Here is a 19,405-nt window from a genome sequence, read left to right on the forward strand (position 1 = left end):
GAGACTAGAAGATGCACTCCGTCTGTTCACTCTGTCGCAGTGTCAGAAGGTGTAGGGTTTCACAGGCACGTGTAGGAGGGGCATACACTGCTGGTCTAGACTCTGGAGAAGTCTGTCGTTTTGTTGTTGATGAACTTTCTTCAGGTGTTGCTTTCTTCTGTCCGTTGATGCGCCACCGTGTTGCAGCCTACCATCTTTTCTCCCATCTTTTGAGGAGAAGTTGAAAAAGAAAAACAAAGACATGTTGCTGCTGTTTCTGAGTAAGTTCCAATTTCTGTTTTTACTGTAATGGAACAAAAGCTTCAATGTTTGTCGACCCTGCGCCAAAGTGATAACGCTAGTTGACCCTGCGCCAAAATTATAACGTTAGACGACCCTGCATCAATGCAGTCAATGCAGATTAATTTAAATGTATTTAGTATAGTATTTATCTATCCTGATGCCTAGTCACTTTACCCTGCCTTTGGGTACAGACAGTATCTACCTCAAATACCTTGTACCCCTGCATCAATGATCTGTTAAATGTACTCTCTGTATATCACTAAATTCTTATGTTAAATAGGTAAAGAAGAATGGGCAATCATGTCTGCCTCGGGTATTTGGTGGCGGTTGGGTGCTTTTCTTATGGGTTCACTCCAATCTGTTTTGAGTTAACTGCGGTCAGAGTGGGAGAGTCAGCACAATCCCTGTAGCCTGTCATTATATGTGCCAGTAAATGAGGGAGTGTCTCACCATAAATGGGCTGGAGTTACTCAAGATACAGGGATTACCACTTAAACTCAATTTAGGGCCTTAGACAATGTTATTCAACATAGGAGGCTATCAAAATGTAGAGTCACCGATTTTCATGAATTCTTACTTAAAATTGTAATTAGAATGACAATGTTCATTGAATGATTTACCAATATCGTGGTTGTTGCAGAAATTGGTAGGAAGGAAACCAACTTATTCTGCGTATCAAGCGTCCATGCATGCCCTAGCCTAGAGGCAAACTGCGATTACAGGAATGGACAGGAAATTCACACCCTCCTGTTAGGGACGGTTTACAGATTCAGAAATTGACTGATTCCAGTCTCAGCATAATGTCAACAAAATGATGCTTATCAGGCAGGATGTGCCTTCTAGAGCAAAGAGTGTCTCTGAGTTGACCCTTGTGTATATATAGCTGAATCTGCAGCTTGGTTGAGTTATTACTGAGCTGTGCTGTGTGCTCATCAAACTACAGTGTCATTGGGGGAGAAAGAAATTCCTGCACATAGTTTACATTTTTTTTTGTTTACAAACTGTCTCTGTGCAACTAAACTATGCATTACCCTCCTGAGCAAAATAATACAGCATGTACATGTTTTTTTACTTCAATTATTTTTCCACATTCAGTAATGTGTATCATTGCTGTAGCGATTCACCTTCAGATTGAAGTTATTGTGAAAGTGGCAGTCATTTAACATGGCAATTCAGTAGCAGGTAGTTAAATCTTTAAGTGTTAGCTTTGTATGTCTGCACTAGAGACCAAGGAGACATTCACAGGGTTTGATTATTATTTATTTTTTCTGTCCACAGAATAGTTTATATCCTTCAGTGCTGCTCATACCACAGTTGTCCAGTATGGTGGCGCACATAACCAACCTTGGACTATTATGAGCTCATGGACTCGCATAAACATGTTGATCATAGAGATGAGACATTGCCTCGTCTAGATGGTTATATCATAAGAAACATCAGCATCTCAAGTTCAATGACTTCACCAAACAAGAAATAGTAATTTTAATCGTAGGAGAACCTTTGAAAGAAATGTTATTTATAGAGACCAGCAACTAATCACATAGGGAGTAAGTTTACTGACCGTAAATAAGTAAAAACCACAGTTGATGTGAAACCATGACAGGACTGTATTGGAGTGCATCAGAGGAGATGAGCAAGCATTTCCTGTTAGTCTACACCAGTTGTATTTGGAGCATGTGACATTTGACATATTAGTCATTTAGCAGACACTCTTATCCAGAGCAACTTACAGGAGCAATTTGGGTTAAGTGCCTTGTTTAAGGGCAAATTGACAGATTTTTCACCTTCTGGGCTCGGTGATTCGAAACAGCGACCTTTCGGTTACTGGCCCAACGCTCTTAAAACACCTTAAGGATCCGCCCCTTTTCAATTTTTGCCTAAAATGACACCCAAATCTAACTGCCGGTAGCTCAGGACTTGGAGCAAGGATATGCATATTCTTGATACCATTTGAAAGGAAACGTTGAAATGTTAAATGAATGTAGGAGAATATAACACATTAGATCTGGTAAAACATAATACAAAGAAAAAAAAACATGCATTTTATTTTTGTATTTTTTTTGTACAATCTTTGAAATGCAAGAGAGGCCATAATGTATTATGAAAGACCAGGCGCAGTTTATATTTTGGCCACTAGATGGCAGCAGTGTATGTGCAACGTTTTAGACTGATCCAATAAACCATTGCATTTCTGTTAATTTTATTTCAAGACTGCCCAAATGTGCCTAATTGGTTTATTAATACATTTTCAAGTTCATAACTGTGCACTATCCTCAAACAATAGCATAGTATTCTTTCACTAATAGCTACTGTAAATTGGACAGTGCAGTTACATTAACAAGAATTTAAGCTTTCTGCCAATATCAGATACGTCTATGTCCTGGGAAATGTTCTTGTATCTTACAACCTCATGTTAATTGTATTAGCCTACGTTAGTTCAACCATCCCGCAGGGGACCCACCAATCCTGGAGAGGTTTTTAACCACTTGATTTGACGAGTGTCCTTGAGTCATATCACTTTTCCTTATGTGAGGGGATTCTGTCATATCAGCAGATGAACAAAACACCTACTGTCTCTGAAAACCCCACAACTACCCCTTAAAAACAGCATAGGCCTACTCAACTGTTAGGATAACTTGACTTTCCATTTCTATGGTGTTAATTTAAACAAAACATAAGCCTGCCTGCTAAACATCTAGGATTGAACGAGAATAGCTCCCCTAACATTGGTGTATGAAGTACAATAGGCATCTATGATCTAAGTAATGGTCACCCAGTTGTAGCACTGGGCTGTGGCATTGGGCACGTTGACTGGTGAGGGCTGGCTGGCTGTGTTTACCCCCAGGACTTTGGCCTTGACAGTTTTTAGCAGGGGAATGAATAGAGCCTCTGTGTTGCTGCCTGGGCTGTATGCTTCTCTCTGCAGCCGGCCCCTAGGTAAACAGCAGATGTAATAGCGCTTAGTGAAAATCTGGGTTAGAAATAGCAGACTTGCTACAGGAATGCCTTCAGTCCCAAAAGGCGAAACATTGAAATATAGAGAAGTGTATATACTTCTCCCTGTTTCATTCTTCCCCCTTGTTGTTTTTCTCTTGACCTATTTTTCACTCTTCCTCCACCCAGTTGTCTCATTGAAGCAGCTGTTATACCAGTCAGCCTTAACTACTGTATAAGCTATCCGTTCACAACAGCGCAGTGACCACAACTCTGTGGTCAGCTCAGGTCCAACCCTGCCAGATGGATAGTTATGGTTCCTATGATGACAATGGCATTTTCTGTTATTTGTTTCAGTTTCTGCTGTCTTCTTCATGCCCAGTGGTAAGTCCCCATAACATGTAACCTTCATTGTATTACACATGTTTATCTACAACATTTATGCATCTATTTGCTGTTTACATTTAGTATAAGTGTGTGATTTTTAGGGTTATGGGTTTTTTCCATGATCTTGTTGAGAAATGTTTTAATTTTGTGTACTTTTTTCTGCTGCAAAATGTACAAATAAGTCCTGTGTGTGTTGCATTAGCATGGGGCCAGAGCAGCAGCAGTCTAGGTGTGGTGGTGGAGGCCCGCAACATCACCCTCCCAGCCGGGACACAGGCGGTACTGCCCTGCAACAGCCCCCGCATGGTGTGGACCCGGGACCGCCTGAAGGACCGCCAGAGGGTGGTCCACTGGGATCTTGTCCGGAGCATACCAGAGTACTCTGTGGAGAGGATACTGGACATGTCCCCCGGGGTCAAAGAGAGAGTCTACAATGGGTTCAACAAGGGCCGCATAACCATCCCCAAAACCGCCTTCACTGACGGGAACTTCTCCCTCGTCATCAACAGTGAGTTGGGCCCGTGGTATACTGTATGCTCATGACTGTATATAATATTACACTAATTTATATTACTCAAGAAAATGTCATTGGAATGTGTGTTATGCCAGATGTGGGAGCAGCTGACCGAGGTGTTTATAGTTGTAACCTGCACCACCACTACTGCCAGCTGCACCAATCCATCAAGATACAACTCAACACCACCAAGTCAGGTGACTATCCACAATATGTATCTGAATCATGATGATTTGAATAGTCTTCCATACAGTATCTATTATGCTTAAATCAAAAACGCTATTCACCCTGTTCCATCTCAGCCCGTAAGGAGAAGCGGTACTGGGACGGGGACAAGACAGTGTTTGTGGTGTTGCTGGGGAGCTCAGTGGTGTTGCCGTGTGTGAACCGGCGGCCCCTGTGGACGGAGGGCCAGCAGGAGGACCAGCAGCAGGTAGCCCACTGGGACTGGCAGCCCCCTGGGGTGAGACCTGATTTGGCTGACCGCCTGGTGGACCTGTACGCTTCCGGAGAGCGCAGACAGTATGGACCGCTCTTCCCCGTGGATAAGATGAGTGTTTCTGAGGATGCCTTCTCTGTAGGGGACTTCTCTCTGACCATCTCTAACCTGCAGCCCATCGACAAGGGCCTGTACTCCTGCCACCTGCACCACCACTACTGTGGCCTGCACGAGAGACGCATCTTCAGACTCATGGTGGGGCCTCCACTCCCCCCACCTCCTCTGGTCCTCACTGCAGCTCCTGCTGTCCCCCACGCACTCCCCAATGACGACCCAAGTAAGACACTCGGCATATCCCTTTCTCTTAGGATTTATTCTCTGATTGGAAGTGTGAACCATTTTTAAACTTCATTAGAACATAGTTAGAATAAAGCCCTTTCTCCTTTCGTTTCAACTATAAATCATTATATCTTCTCTCTATATTCTCTTTCACATTTTCCCTGAGCTTCGTTTTCTCTAATCTGATTGGTGTGTGTGTCTGCCTGTCTTTACAGCAGCCTGTGTGTAACTGAGAACACTGTTCCTGGGGTATATTTATAGGTCATATTTATAGGCATTTTTGGTCAGTTATGTCAGTGCATCTTTGTGCCAGATCTCTTCTCAAACCTTTTCTCTGTCTGCACAAGAGGAAGGGGGAGAGAAAGAATGAATGAAGGAGTGGGCTAAAGAGGCAACAAAAGAAACAGATGGAGAAAAAGAGGGTGAGAAAAAAAGAATGAAAGAATGCATTTGGCCACAGATGAGCTGACAGCGAGGGGGGGGGAGCGAGAGAGCATTGAGAGCTCTGGAGTGTTGAGAAAGGGAGGGGGTTTTGTTTGGGGAATCTGGCTGCAGGCAGCCTGTCTGAAAGTCTGTCTGAAAGGCCACTAATTGGCCAAAACGGAAGTGCTCTCATTTTCATTGGAGACCTTTTTCATTTTTCTGTAGTTGAGCAAATGGCTTAGTTTACAGGAGGAGCCATTATAGCTCAACAGGGGCAGTAAAGCCAGACTCCAGGGGAAGGATGGAGCATGGTGAGGCTTTGCAACTGGTGAATTGGGATTTCTGTTAGTCTCTTTAAGTTTCATTATCTCTCGACAGTAACCTGTCTACAGAGCAGTCTCTCTCCATCACTAGTCTGATTCTCTCCTTCTCTCTGGCCCTCTGGTTGGGGCGTGTTTATCAGCAAAAGGAGGAAATGTGCTACATCTGTTCCGCACCTGGACCAGCTGGGACATGAAAGGGAACAGTGGGGGAGGTGTTGGCAGGGGTTCAGTGTTAGATGTGGATCCCCCTTTGTCCTTTTAAGATGGGTTGATCCATTTAACAGCATTGTAAAGTATGCAGGGAAGAAATTCACGTGGATCAATGCAGACATGTCTTGAGTTCTTTGCTTTGATTTTTACTTTTTGACTTCAGCTTTCTTCTACTTAGTTGTGCTTTTTCCTTTGTTCAGTCCAGCCAACTCTTATCTGCGTCCTCTGCAATTGCAACAGCCATTGTCCCACTTTTTTGTTACACTGTAATCATTTATGGCAAGCTAAAGTAGAGCTCGGTGTTGTTGTGAGCGCCAGAACCTGGATAAGGCAGCCAAAGCATTTAGAATAGAAAATAACCAGAAATGCAGACCAGGTCGGATTCCTTCAGCTCATTGGCTTGCTAATTAACCACAGTCTTTCAACAAGACTAAAACCACTAGCTGTGTGACCTCTGCACAGCACATGGCACATTGTGTTTCTGCGTGTAAGTTCTTGTCTGATCTGCCAGGGGAATGGGAACAGGCAACAGCTGAGATACGGAGAGAGAACTGAGGCAAGACTAATTGTTCTCCAGAGATAGTTGACCTTGACCATGACACTGCAGTTTCATGCATATTAACAACATTCAAAACAGACGAGATAATTAGCAACTCTGATGCCACTTGGGAAGTGTTAAATTAGATTAATTCAATACAATTTGTTCTGTAAGACTGGTGCAGTTTGCAAGATCCACCCAGGGATGGTATCTGTCCTCTGCTCATTTCTTATTTGAAGCCTGCCTCAAGCTAATACCTATCATCAGGCTAGTTTAATCAGTCATGATGTGTCATAACATACAGTACCAGTCAAAAGTTTGGACGCACCTACTTATTCAAGGGTTTTTCTATATTTTTACTATTTTCTACATAGTTTTGATGTCTTCACTATTATTCTACTATGAGAACACACATGGAATCATGTAGTAACCAAAAAAGTGTTAAACAAATCAAAATATATTTTAAATTTGAGATTCTTCAAAGTAGCCACCCTTTGCCTTGATGACAGCTTTGCACACTCTTGGCATTCTCTCAACCAGCTTCATGAGGTAGTCACCTGGAATGCAAGTTAACAGGTGTGCCTTGTTAAAAATGTGTGGAATTTCTGCGTTTGTGCGTTTGAGCCAATCAGTTGTGTTGTGACAAGGTAGGGGTGGTATATAGAAGATAGCCCTATTTGGTAAAAGACCAAGTCCATATTATGGTAAGAACAGCTCAAATAAGCAAAGAGAAATGACAGTTCATCATTACTTTAAGACATGAAGGTCAGTCAATAAGGAAAATGTCAAGAACTTTGAAAGTTTCTTCAAGTGCAGTCGCAAAAACCATGAAGCGCTATGATGAAACTGGCCCTCATGAGGACCGCCACAGGAAAGGAAGACCCAGAGTTACCTCTGCTGCAGAGGATAAGTTCATTAGAGTTAACTGCACTTCCGATTGCAGCCCAAATAAATGCTACAGAGTTCCACTGTTCAGAGGAGACTGTGTGAAGCAAGCCTTTATGGTTGAATTGCTGCAAAGAAACCACTACTAAAGGACACCAAGAAGAGACTTGCTTGGGCCAAGAAACACGATCAATGGACATTAGATAAGGTCATTAGAGTAAACTGCACCTCAGATTGCAGCCTGAATAAATGCTTCACAGAGTTCAAGTAACAGACGCATTTCAGCATCAACTGTTGAGGAGACTGCGTGAATAAGGCCTTCATGGTCAGATTGATACAAAAAAAACACTACTAAAGGACACCAATAATAAGAAGAGACTTGCTTAGGCCAAGAAACACGAGCAATGGACATCAGGGCGGTGGAAACTTTAGATTTTTGGTTCCAACCACCGTGTCTTTGTGAGATGCAGAGTAGGTGAACAGATTAACTCTGTGAAGCATGGAGGAGGTGGTGTGGTAAGTGCTTTGCTGGTGACACTGTCTGTGATTTATTTAGAATTCAAGGCACACTTAACCAGCATTGCTACCACAGCATTCTGCATCGATACACCATCCCATCTGGTTTGCGCTTAGTGGTGCTATCATTTGTTTTTCAACAGGACAATGACCCAACACACCTCCAGGCTGTGTAAGGGCTATTTGACCAAGAAGGAGAGTGATGAAGTGCTGCGTCAGATGACCTAGCCTCCACAATCATCCAACCTCAAGCCAATTGAGATGGTTTTGGTAGAGGTGGACCGCAGAGTGAAGGAAAAGCAGCCAACAAGTGCTCAGCATATGTGGGAACTCCTTCAAGACTGTTGGAAAAGCATTCCAGGTGACTTCCTCATGAAGCTGGTTGAGAGAATGCCAAGAGTGTGCAAAGCTATCATCAAGGCAAAGGGTGGCTACTTTGAAGAATCTAAAATATATTTTGATTTGTTTAACACTTTTTTGGTTACTACGTGATTCCATATGCGTTATTTCATAGTTTTGATGTCTTCACTATTATTCTATTCTGTAGAAAAACCCTTGAATGAGTAGGTGTGTCCAAACTTTTGACTGGTACTGTATCTGCGGATGGGCCAAGGAGAACAGATTTAAAAGAAACAAATGCCTCTAGGTGATGGAAAGCAAAAGTATTTTAGTGTCATCAGCCTTCCCAGGCTTGGTTAATACAGGTCTCCACCATCATTATCCCCAATGACTATAATTTCTGTTCTCACCCAGCAGGTGAGAGAGACCTGTGTAACAGTGGCAAGGTGATTGATGGTTATGGTGCAATAAATGTGTAATGGGAAGGTATGGTACATGTTATTGTGTGCAGACGGTTTGAGTAGATCCTAGCCAGTGGAAGAAACACCTCAGTGAGGGAAGTAACAATTTGATATGCCAATTTGTAATAGCTATTTTCATTGATTTAAATCACATGGTTTTCACAGTTAGCAAATCCGGTTCTCCCCCGTCTGTTATTTAGCTTAATTAATTGTCTGAAACCTGGCAGAAGTGGTGTTTGTGTTGCACAGAGCATGACTGTGAGGTGAGTGTTGTCAAATGTCTGCTTACACTGACCAGTCGGACTGGTGGAGTTTCAGTGACTGAGAGAGACAGCAACAGCTAGGGTTAATTCTTTATACTTTGCAAAACATTGTCTGTGTTTATGAGAAAAGGTAAATATCTGGAAAACTAATTCGGACAGGCTGACCGCACACAACAGAATTCCTCCCCTCTGTCCTTCCTTTCCTCCCTCTCCTCTTTCTTGGGTAATAGGTATTTCTCTTTTTAAGGTATGCAAGTCGTTACAGCTGAACCAGGTCAACTCTTCCTTTACTCACGGTTTCTGAAAGAAATGAAAACCAGCCTAACAATTGTTTTTCAATGATGCAGAAAAAACATGTAATTGTCGTTCAAAATGCAATATCAATGGCAAACACTGAGTGTACAAAACATTATGAACACCTGCTCTTCCAATGAGACTGACTGGGTGAAATCTATGATCCCATTATTGATTGTCACCTGTTAAATCTGCTTCAGTCAGTGTTGATGAAGGGGAGGAGACCGATGAAAGAAGGATTTTTAAGCCTTGAGACAAGTTGGGGGGGGGGGGGGTACCCAACTCAATATTAGGAAGGTGTTCTTAATGTGACTAATGTTCCACCACCAGCCTGTGTTTATAACACAATGAGTGTTAATAGCAGACCAGTGAACCCACAGTGTTGTCCTTACACCTTCAGGCCACAACGTGGTTGAACTTGAGAGGCCACGAGTAGTCAACGTCATCCTCCCTGAGCACCGAGGGCACTTCTTCCAGCAGCTGGGTTACATCCTGGCTACCTTCTTCCTCCTAGCCTTCATCATCACAATAGTCATTGTGCTTACCACACGACGCAGAAAGAGAGGTAGCGTGTGTGTGGGTGTCTCTACTGTATGTATCTCTGCATGTCTCTATCACACACAGACACACTTTGAATGTCCTCAATTTACACACTTTATATTTGTATAAATGTCCTTGATTTAATATTTAAATCAGTTGAATGGCTGTGTGATTTTGTGACCTGTAAATGGTATGTTAAAGGTGTGTTAATCTTGTTTTAGGGCTGGAGTATGACTTGCAAAGATCTAAACGGTGAGAACCGATTTAGTAAAGGTGGTCAGCGGTCACACTTGATAATGAGAATATTACTCATTTTAAGGAGGACCTGAACTCACTGAACTTTGACGACTAACCACCTCCCTCTCTTACTGGTAAACAGGAGGGGTCATGTGACTGGCCATGAGGACATTGCATTGGACGCCACAGAGCTGAAGGTCTGCAACCAGGAACACCTGAATTCAGGTAAGGCTCTCATGCTGCCTGTAGGCCCTACCTCATATAGACTAGAGAGTTTGAACAGGGCGACTGGTATCAATAATGGCTGTTGCTGCACAGAGCTCATACCGTATATCATGACATGTCAAATTGAATGACCAACCCTTTTGCATTTCTATCCTTAGATTACAAAAACAACTTACTGAAAGAGAGAGATATGTCCAAAGACCGCAATAAAGGTAAATATATGTGACATTATGGGTTCCAAACAACAATTTCATGCCTAATTGAATGGCTTTCTTTTTGTTAATGTCACTTCTCATTTCTTTCCTATTATTCTCTTCCTCCATATCTCTCTAGAAATGGATGGAAAGTTGTGGAAGTGAGACAGAAATAGCTGATATGCTGCTGGCTGGTCCAGGGCAGACATACAGGATAAGGAAGTAAAGGATTATAATGGTGGAATTCAAAGCAGAGGACAGGAGGAGGGGGGGGGGGGGGGGGGGGGGTGCTTTCTCTTTTTATAGACACCCCCTTACCAAACTCTCTTACCAAAACTTTTCTATTGCTGCGCCAGTCAATGTTTTTTTGTTTTATATTTTCATACTGGTAAAGTCTGTATTCTGATCTGCTGTGATTTCAACATGGCTAGATATGTCTTCAATTTTATATTACACAGATATTTGATGTCAAGTATTTTATATAACAAAAACACAGTGTACTGTACAACCTTCCTTTTTGTATGTAACAAAACACTTTCTATCACTGTATTCCTTTAATTCACTCTTCAAACTTTTCATTTTCAGAATGCATGTTGTCTTTTATTGTGTGTGGGAAAACTGTCATGCTCCATGTATGATTTGAGTGCAGCAAGCTCATAACACGTTGAGTATGTTTATTAAAATATTTGCACAAACCTTGCTGTAATTTACTGTTAACACATTACATTTAGCCAACGTATCCTTTCTGTAAAGAGTCATAAGTAGTTTATAGCCAGGCTTTTAATTATTCATTGGTAGATTGCTTATAAATGAGTAATAAGCCGTTATAACTGTATCCTTACCAAGTCCATTTGTGATTGATGATCATGGACCACAAAGAAGGCTATACATGTAATGGAACTCAGGAAAACAAGCCTTGAACAGAATCCAGATGTGTTTTTTAAGAATGTATGTTAGGATATGTTTGTATGTGAGTGATTGTCTAATTGTGTAATGCAGGCTTGCAATACACTGTAAAGTTTGGAGCTGTCAAGTTGACAAGACAAAGAATCTTGCAATCTGGGTTATTAGGATTCGTGTAGAAACGGGAACGAAGAGGACTAAGTAAGTTTGTAGAAGATGTCATATGTTTCAATTACTGTAATTGGATAAAGGGGTCCTGACACTTTCAGTTTGGAAGCTTTACTTGCAAGCAAGTTATCTGTGCAGTAGCATCTGGTTCATTATCTTCGCTCTAATAAAGATGAATAAAAAAACAATACTGGGTTGGCCATTATTTAATAATTGTATTACAATGTGTACATTGTGTTACTATTGTATGAATAGGAAGAAAATATAAAGCCAAGCCCATAGCTTTAAATGATTGGTTAAATAAGATTTTCTTGAAAAGAGAGCTTATCAAGAAAAATTGAAATTAACCTTATTCAAGAAAATAACTTTTGGCATTAATGGTCAAGAGTATTTGCTGGTAGAGGTTAGAAACCACCATTCATTCCATATCTTTCAAGCAAGTTGCTGTAGATAGACGCTGCTGCCACTGTACAGCAGCACAAGACTACCACCTACTGACAAATTGGACGGAAAGGTGATCAAGAAAATTTGTACACCTTGATGATAATATTGATAATAATTATCATAATTATTGTAATGAATTAGTAATTATTACATTGATTTACAGTGATATCGGGTATTGGATATATTGTATCTAGGTTGTAATAATTAGATGACTGTAAAGAAGGCTAATAATAACGAAGATAATTTAATATATTTAGATATATATAATTTTAGTAATCAATATAATTATCAATATTATCAACAGTTAAAACTATTACTGAAAATCACCACCAAAGGTTTACTGAATAAAATGTGTTCTCCAAACCCTTCTTTCTTTATGGTGCAGACTGCAGTACTATCTGTGACTAGTACCGTATAATGGAGAACATTAAGCAGTCTAGCCTCAACACACCACTAGATGACAGCACTATCTAACGAATTACTGGGAAAAATTGAAATATTCCCAACTCGATATCGCAAGGATGTGGACCGTCCCTTCCTGTTTTAGTACCGAGAGAGCCACCGTACCGAGACACATTGGAGCTGGAATACAGTCATTTAGAACTCGATTATGTCTAGATTTCTACTTAATTTATCAAAGACAAGGTTATTTATTTTCCAGCGTGAGGTCTACAGTTATATTTATTCATGCTGTCACGGTAGCATTTCGTCTTAGACAGATAGATAGACAGATAGCCTCATAAACCTATTTATTATTGCACTGCCAACCCTTGTTCCTTTCCTGTGTCAATGATTGTCCTACCCTCACTCTCATGGCGGAGACTAAAATAATATATCACATTGACGAGGAGGAGACTCCTTATCTAGTGAAATTATCCGTTTCTCCTGAGAAAGTCACTTTAGCGGATTTTAAAAATGTCCTTAACAATCGTCCGGTCAATAGCTACAAATTCTTTTTCAAATCCATGGACCAGGATTTTGGGTAAGTAGCCACCATGAAAGCTTACAATTTCTTCGCCGTGTATGTTTTAGTCTTGTTATTTTTTATCATAGAAGTAAACATGTAGCCCAGCCCTGGTTGGTTACACTGACAACCATGTGTCCAATTTCACAACAAAGGTTGCAACATTGTAACATTCGCGCAGGACTGTGCGGTGTCTAATCTGCTGTTGGCACCTGTTCATTCACTGTATCCAATGCGCAATAGAATAGATCATCCTTTGAAGTTCGGACCCGTCACACCAATATCCCATGATGACATTTAACATGATCCGCTTATATTTTAGTCGATGTTGGTTGAGAGGTTACTGTAGACTAGACGTTTATAAGGCGGCGCTGTGTTGTCATCATCATGTAATAAGCATATCTAATATGATATGTTACGTTGACAAAGCCTCCACATGTTCGGTGTTTGGCATTAACTCGGTATCGATTCCAAATTAATTATTGCCAGACAGGTTTCTCTTGTGTGCTTATGACTATGTAGCACGTATGTGAATAGGGAATAAAGAGAGAGAAGAACAGAAAAAGTAGAACGGAGATTCATCAAACGTGACTGCATGACTATATGATGACAACTTTGACATATATATGGTTTGTTAATCTTACTTAATGTAATAAAATAGGCTATTACATTTCATCCGATGCGTCAAATAAGCTTCTTAAATATTCCAATTGACTGAATGGTCACAGTAGGGATCATGTATCCCTCTCATGGCCCTCTGTTTTACAGGCACGAGCACGCGCACGAACACACACACACACACACACACATCGTTTACATACAAAGGTAATGTCCTCCGATGCTAGGCAGAAGGTGAATCAAGCGAACATGGAAAAACGCGACATATGCTCGTCATACATGTTACAACGAATGGGTTAAACATCACCTCATTGATTTAAAAACTTACTCTTCGTTGTTTGGATTTGACCATTTTTGTCATTTTGCCATGGGACTGTAGGCCGCAAATCAGCTGAAAATGCTCCGAGTAGAAACATGGCTGCCCGGCAGAAGAGCACCCCCAGAAAGAAGCGAGTGTCGTGGACTGACGGCCTGCCTTAATCGTCTAATATAGCGCAAGAATTTGCTTGACATACCTCACGTAAATGTGCCGAACAACCTTCCTAACACTAATACTCTATTTAATAAATAACGCGCGTTTTAATTGCCCATGTCACTGCTTTTATAGTTATGCCTATTGTCCTGTGAATGGACAGTGTACAGTGGACTATATTGGCCAATAGATTTCCAGTGATAGCAATATAACTTTATTCTTTGTGACATGGTGGCATGTCATCAGACATTTAATGAATTATCACTGACATCAAATAGGTTGGTATATAACTGACTGACTGACTGATTAGATGTTGAATAGAGATGTTTTTATTATAACCTATGGTCTATTCACAGATTGTTTTATTTATTGTAGAGGGGATATACCCTCTTTTTTTCCAAACGGTATTTACTAGTATTAGTTCAGAATTAATACAGGAAATGTTCATGAGTAATTCATCATACATGCTAAATATAAGTATGAATGATTGTAGTTACTTTTTATTATAAGTAGTATATCCTCTCAACCTTTTCTTTGCGCTCATTATTATGTTGTCATCACTCAGTCTTTCTACACAGACCGATACTCCCCCAGTCATACAGGCCTATAGAGATGGTAACGTTTCTTGTTATGTGCCTGTTAATAGAAGGTGTTTGACCTCTCGTTCCCCACCCGCCCCCTGCTCCCATACATTCAGACAACATGGACACCTCCAGTAGTAGGAGGTCAGAGGTCCACTTGTTATAGAGTTCTCCTTGGAGGATGACATATTTGTGTCAATGTCTGTTTCTCCTCTGACAAGCTCACACCATCACAAGCATGTTGCCAAGCACCACGCACGCAGGCAGGCAGGCACGCACGCACACACACAAAGTCATAGTTCTATAGAAGCCCTAACTCTCCATCTGGTGTGAATATGATTGTACTATCCTTATTTGGATTGAGTCATCACATTGAGTCATCACATTGACTGATGTATTAGCTGGTGACTTTATACTGAATGCAGTCAGCAGCTATCCAGTAGCCAGTAAGGTACACTTAATTCCTTTTACCAATAGGTTATTGTGCTACTGGACTATTGTTCCAGTTATTCTGCTATTGAAGATGTTTAGAGGCGATTGGCGAGCCAAGCTGTTTTTAGTACCAGGTTATCACAAACATCAAAAGATGAAACCCACACACAGAGAGACAGGCAGTCCTTTGTCAAACACACACAGGCTAGAAACGTCACTACCTCGGACGTTTCCCACAGCAGGCAGCACGACCTTGTGAGGGAACTGGTTTTTTCTGGTAGCAGGTTAGCTAGTTGGGTCTATACTGTGGCCTCAGCAGGGCCTTCTGTCCTGTCCCTCTCCCTCCAGTCAGTCCTAGTGCAGGGCCGGGGCAGACTGCTCCATGGGGCCCCAGGAGAGATGATCCACCACCTGATTAGGAAAGCAAACACAACATGTTTGCTCTAAAGAGTTAAAGTTAGGGTTTGGGGTTGTTGAACGGGCTACAGTACAGTGTTTTAGGCCTATTCAATCGTTCACAAGAGCTGGTGCTATGTGTCTTGTCATGTCAATCAACAAATTCTATCTATTGGTATCTGTACTAGGATATCATTGTTAGATTGTTTCACACACTGAACATCACATGTGAAAGTGAAATCCTTGAGCAGGCAGTGTTGTACTGGCTGTACAACTGGCACAGTATGGAAACAACACTGATGGTCAGGGACACACAAAGGATAATATGGCTGGTATCACATAGACTGCATAGGTTGCCTTTAGACACTAATTGGTCTTTTGACCAATCAGATCAGGTCAGATAAAGATCTGATGTGAAAAGATCTGATGTTATTGGTCAAAAGACCAATTAGTGAGGAAAAAGATCAGAATTGAGCTGCCTATGTAAACGCAGCCATAGAGTTGCAGACAGTACTGTATGGCTGTTAGAGAAAATAACTGGGGAATAATAAGACTCCAATAGAGAGGAAACACAAGGAATCCCTTGCAGTTATAGACGGTGTTTGATTTGTAAATGTTCAGTCATTGCAAAGTCTTACATAGTAGACCCCCTGTTGTGAAGGGGAGGAAGACCATGTTTTATTTAATTGTAATGAAATATTAGTTTTGTGCTAATGATATCAGGATTAGTGAATGTGCAACACCTTATTTTTTAGGAATTGTTTGCCCAGAAAATGTATGAAGTCCGTCTGTGTATGATTATGCATAGAATGATTAGCTTATATCTCTTGACGTGTTGTGTGTCTGTAATTAGCAGTTAAAGCATAGATTTGTGTAGCATAGAATTTAAATCTGGGTTGCTGTTGAGTTTTTATCCCACAACTGCCTGGTAAAATACTACATTATACTGTAATGTTGTTCCACCACACAAATTAGTAGTGATTTGTATTTTTACAGCAAATGTACAGTAAATGGACAATTCATTCAACCCATGTAGTAAAATAGCCTTACAGTCTCAGTATCATTTGATAGCTTTGATGTTGATAATATGCTGTTTTGCCGTGGCAACGGTTGAGATGTTTGTTTGAGACCTTAGTAAAAATCTTTGTCATAGAGGCTCACTGAAGCTAATGATATAAGGAAAGGACGTCAGTGCTCTTGGTATGATGAATACTCAGCTCCATATGGAGGGTCAAATCTGCTGGCTTTGCACATGCTCTTCTCATTTACCTCACTTAAAATATTCATGTTGTTATTATTACTGTACAGTAACTTGATGGATACTTTTGAGAACCTGAAGTTTCAGGAAGAGGAGGGAGGGTTGAGGAACTGATCCTCTTCAATTATTAAAGACATTTTCATCCTCATTTGAATCACACATATTTTGTGTACTCTGACTGTTATGGTGAGTGAAAGCCTTGGACTATGGGCCAGTGTACAGCCGGCTGGTTGGTTGTCCCTCCTGACCCTGTGCTGTTGGCCCAGACTATAACCAGCCGGCTGGTTGGTCGTCCCTCCTGACCCTGTGCTGTTGGTCCAGACTATAACCAGCCGGCTGGTTGGTCGTCCCTCCTGACCCTGTGCTGTTGGTCCAGACTATAACCAGCCGGCTGGTTGGTCGTCCCTCCTGACCCTGTGCTGTTGGTCCAGACTATAACCAGCCGGCTGGTTGGTTGTCCCTCCTGACCCTGTGCTGTTGGCCCAGACTATAACCAGCCGGCTGGTTGGTCGCCCCTCCTGACCCTGTGCTGTTGGCCCAGACTATAACCAGCCGGCTGGTTGGTCGTCCCTCCTGACCCTGTGCTGTTGGTCCAGACTATAACCAGCCGGCTGGTTGGTCGTCCCTCCTGACCCTGTGCTGTTGGTCCAGACTATAACCAGCCGGCTGGTTGGTCGTCCCTCCTGACCCTGTGCTGTTGGTCCAGACTATAACCAGCCGGCTGGTTGGTCGTCCCTCCTGACCCTGTGCTGTTGGTCCAGACTATAACCAGCCGGCTGGTTGGTCGTCCCTCCTGACCCTGTGCTGTTGGCCCAGACTATAACCAGCCGGCTGGTTGGTCGTCCCTCCTGACCCTGTGCTGTTGGTCCAGACTATAACCAGCCGGCTGGTTGGTCGCCCCTCCTGACCCTGTGCTGTTGGCCCAGACTATAACTAGCCGGCTGGTTGGTCGTCCCTCCTGACCCTGTGCTGTTGGCCCAGACTATAACCAGCCGGCTGGTTGGTCGTCCCTCCTGACCCTGTGCTGTTGGTCCAGACTATAACCAGCCGGCTGGTTGGTCGTCCCTCCTGACCCTGTGCTGTTGGTCCAGACTATAACCAGCCGGCTGGTTGGTCGCCCCTCCTGACCCTGTGCTGTTGGTCCAGACTATAACCAGCCGGCTGGTTGGTCGTCCCTCCTGACCCTGTGCTGTTGGCCCAGACTATAACCAGCCGGCTGGTTGGTTGTCCCTCCTGACCCTGTGCTGTTGGCCCAGACTATAACCAGCCGGCTGGTTGGTTGTCCCTCCTGACCCTGTGCTGTTGGTCCAGACTATAACCAGCCGGCTGGTTGGTCGTCCCTCCTGACCCTGTGCTGTTGGTCCAGACTATAACCAGCCGGCTGGTTAGTCGTCCCTCCTGACCCTGTGCTGTTGGTCCAGACTATAACCAGCCGGCTGGTTGGTTGTCCCTCCTGACCCTGTGCTGTTGGTCCAGACTATAACCAGCCGGCTGGTTGGTTGTCCCTCCTGACCCTGTGCTGTTGGCCCAGACTATAACCAGCCGGCTGGTTGGTCGTCCCTCCTGACCCTGTGCTGTTGGCCCAGACTATAACCAGCCGGCTGGTTGGTTGTCCCTCCTGACCCTGTGCTGTTGGTCCATACTATAACCAGCCGGCTGGTTGGTTGTCCCTCCTGACCCTGTGCTGTTGGCCCAGACTATAACCAGCCGGCTGGTTGGTTGTCCCTCCTGACCCTGTGCTGTTGGTCCAGACTATAACCAGCCGGCTGGTTGGTCGTCCCTCCTGACCCTGTGCTGTTGGTCCATACTATAACCAGCCGGCTGGTTGGTTGTCCCTCCTGACCCTGTGCTGTTGGTCCAGACTATAACCAGCCGGCTGGTTGGTTGTCCCTCCTGACCCTGTGCTGTTGGCCCAGACTATAACCAGCCGGCTGGTTGGTCGTCCCTCCTGACCCTGTGCTGTTGGTCCAGACTATAACCAGCCGGCTGGTTGGTTGTCCCTCCTGACCCTGTGCTGTTGGTCCAGACTATAACCAGCCGGCTGGTTGGTTGTCCCTCCTGACCCTGTGCTGTTGGTCCATACTATAACCAGCCGGCTGGTTGGTTGTCCCTCCTGACCCTGTGCTGTTGGTCCATACTATAACCAGCCGGCTGGTTGGTCGTCCCTCCTGACCCTGTGCTGTTGGTCCAGACTATAACCAGCCGGCTGGTTGGTTGTCCCTCCTGACCCTGTGCTGTTGGTCCAGACTATAACCAGCCGGCTGGTTGGTCGTCCCTCCTGACCCTGTGCTGTTGGCCCAGACTATAACCAGCCGGCTGGTTGGTTGTCCCTCCTGACCCTGTGCTGTTGGTCCAGACTATAACCAGCCGGCTGGTTGGTCGCCCCTCCTGCCCCTGTGCTGTTGGTCCAGACTATAACCAGCTTTCCTCCTGTCCTGGATATAAATAAACAACTCTAATCCCAACAACACACACACGCACACAGACACACACACACAGCTGGCCCACCACTAGAATATGTAGCAATCTCCCTGTAAATCTTCTGTCATTATCCTGTAAAATAAATCTGTTAAGACTCGTTTAAGCTGCCGGCTTTGAGAAGTGAGAGTTGTGAGGACGGGATAACCAAGAGTCTGACACCATGTCCCTTTTTAAACGCAGCCCTCCTGTGTGTGTGTCACCTACTGAGACAGCTTCTGGATGTATTTAGGCATTGGGGAACTCGGTGTAGCAAATTCTGCTCCTGAATTCTGTTTGAATATGAAAGTATGCATGAAGAAAGGTCATGGTTTACAGAGTGCACGTCATTTTGTTTACTTTGGATGT

General features: G+C 43.2%; 2 protein-coding genes across 3 annotated transcripts in view; both read left to right on the forward strand.

Annotated features, from left to right (window-relative positions):
* Nucleotides 1–54: 54 nt before the first annotated feature.
* Nucleotides 55–11,594, forward strand: LOC120061324 (matrix remodeling-associated protein 8-like). The gene is made up of 10 exons (XM_039011062.1): nucleotides 55–260; nucleotides 3,574–3,600; nucleotides 3,806–4,111; nucleotides 4,213–4,314; nucleotides 4,420–4,893; nucleotides 9,548–9,712; nucleotides 9,909–9,939; nucleotides 10,067–10,149; nucleotides 10,308–10,361; nucleotides 10,483–11,594. Exons 1-10 carry the CDS (start codon nucleotides 242–244, stop codon nucleotides 10,506–10,508), a joined length of 1,287 nt encoding a protein of 428 aa, XP_038866990.1. The 5' UTR covers nucleotides 55–241; the 3' UTR covers nucleotides 10,509–11,594.
* Nucleotides 11,595–12,411: 817 nt separating this feature from the next.
* The window catches only part of LOC120061325 (segment polarity protein dishevelled homolog DVL-1-like), a 47,419-nt gene continuing 40,425 nt past the window's right edge, over nucleotides 12,412–19,405 (forward strand). For both annotated transcript variants that reach the window (XM_039011063.1, XM_039011064.1), the window contains exon 1: nucleotides 12,412–12,840. In XM_039011063.1, coding sequence (XP_038866991.1) covers nucleotides 12,671–12,840 — 170 coding nt within the window. In that variant the 5' untranslated portion in view covers nucleotides 12,412–12,670. The remainder of the gene's footprint in view (nucleotides 12,841–19,405) is intronic.

This window comes from Salvelinus namaycush, chromosome 16 (genome assembly GCF_016432855.1).
Source record: "Salvelinus namaycush isolate Seneca chromosome 16, SaNama_1.0, whole genome shotgun sequence".
NCBI classification, from domain to species: domain Eukaryota; kingdom Metazoa; phylum Chordata; class Actinopteri; order Salmoniformes; family Salmonidae; genus Salvelinus; species Salvelinus namaycush.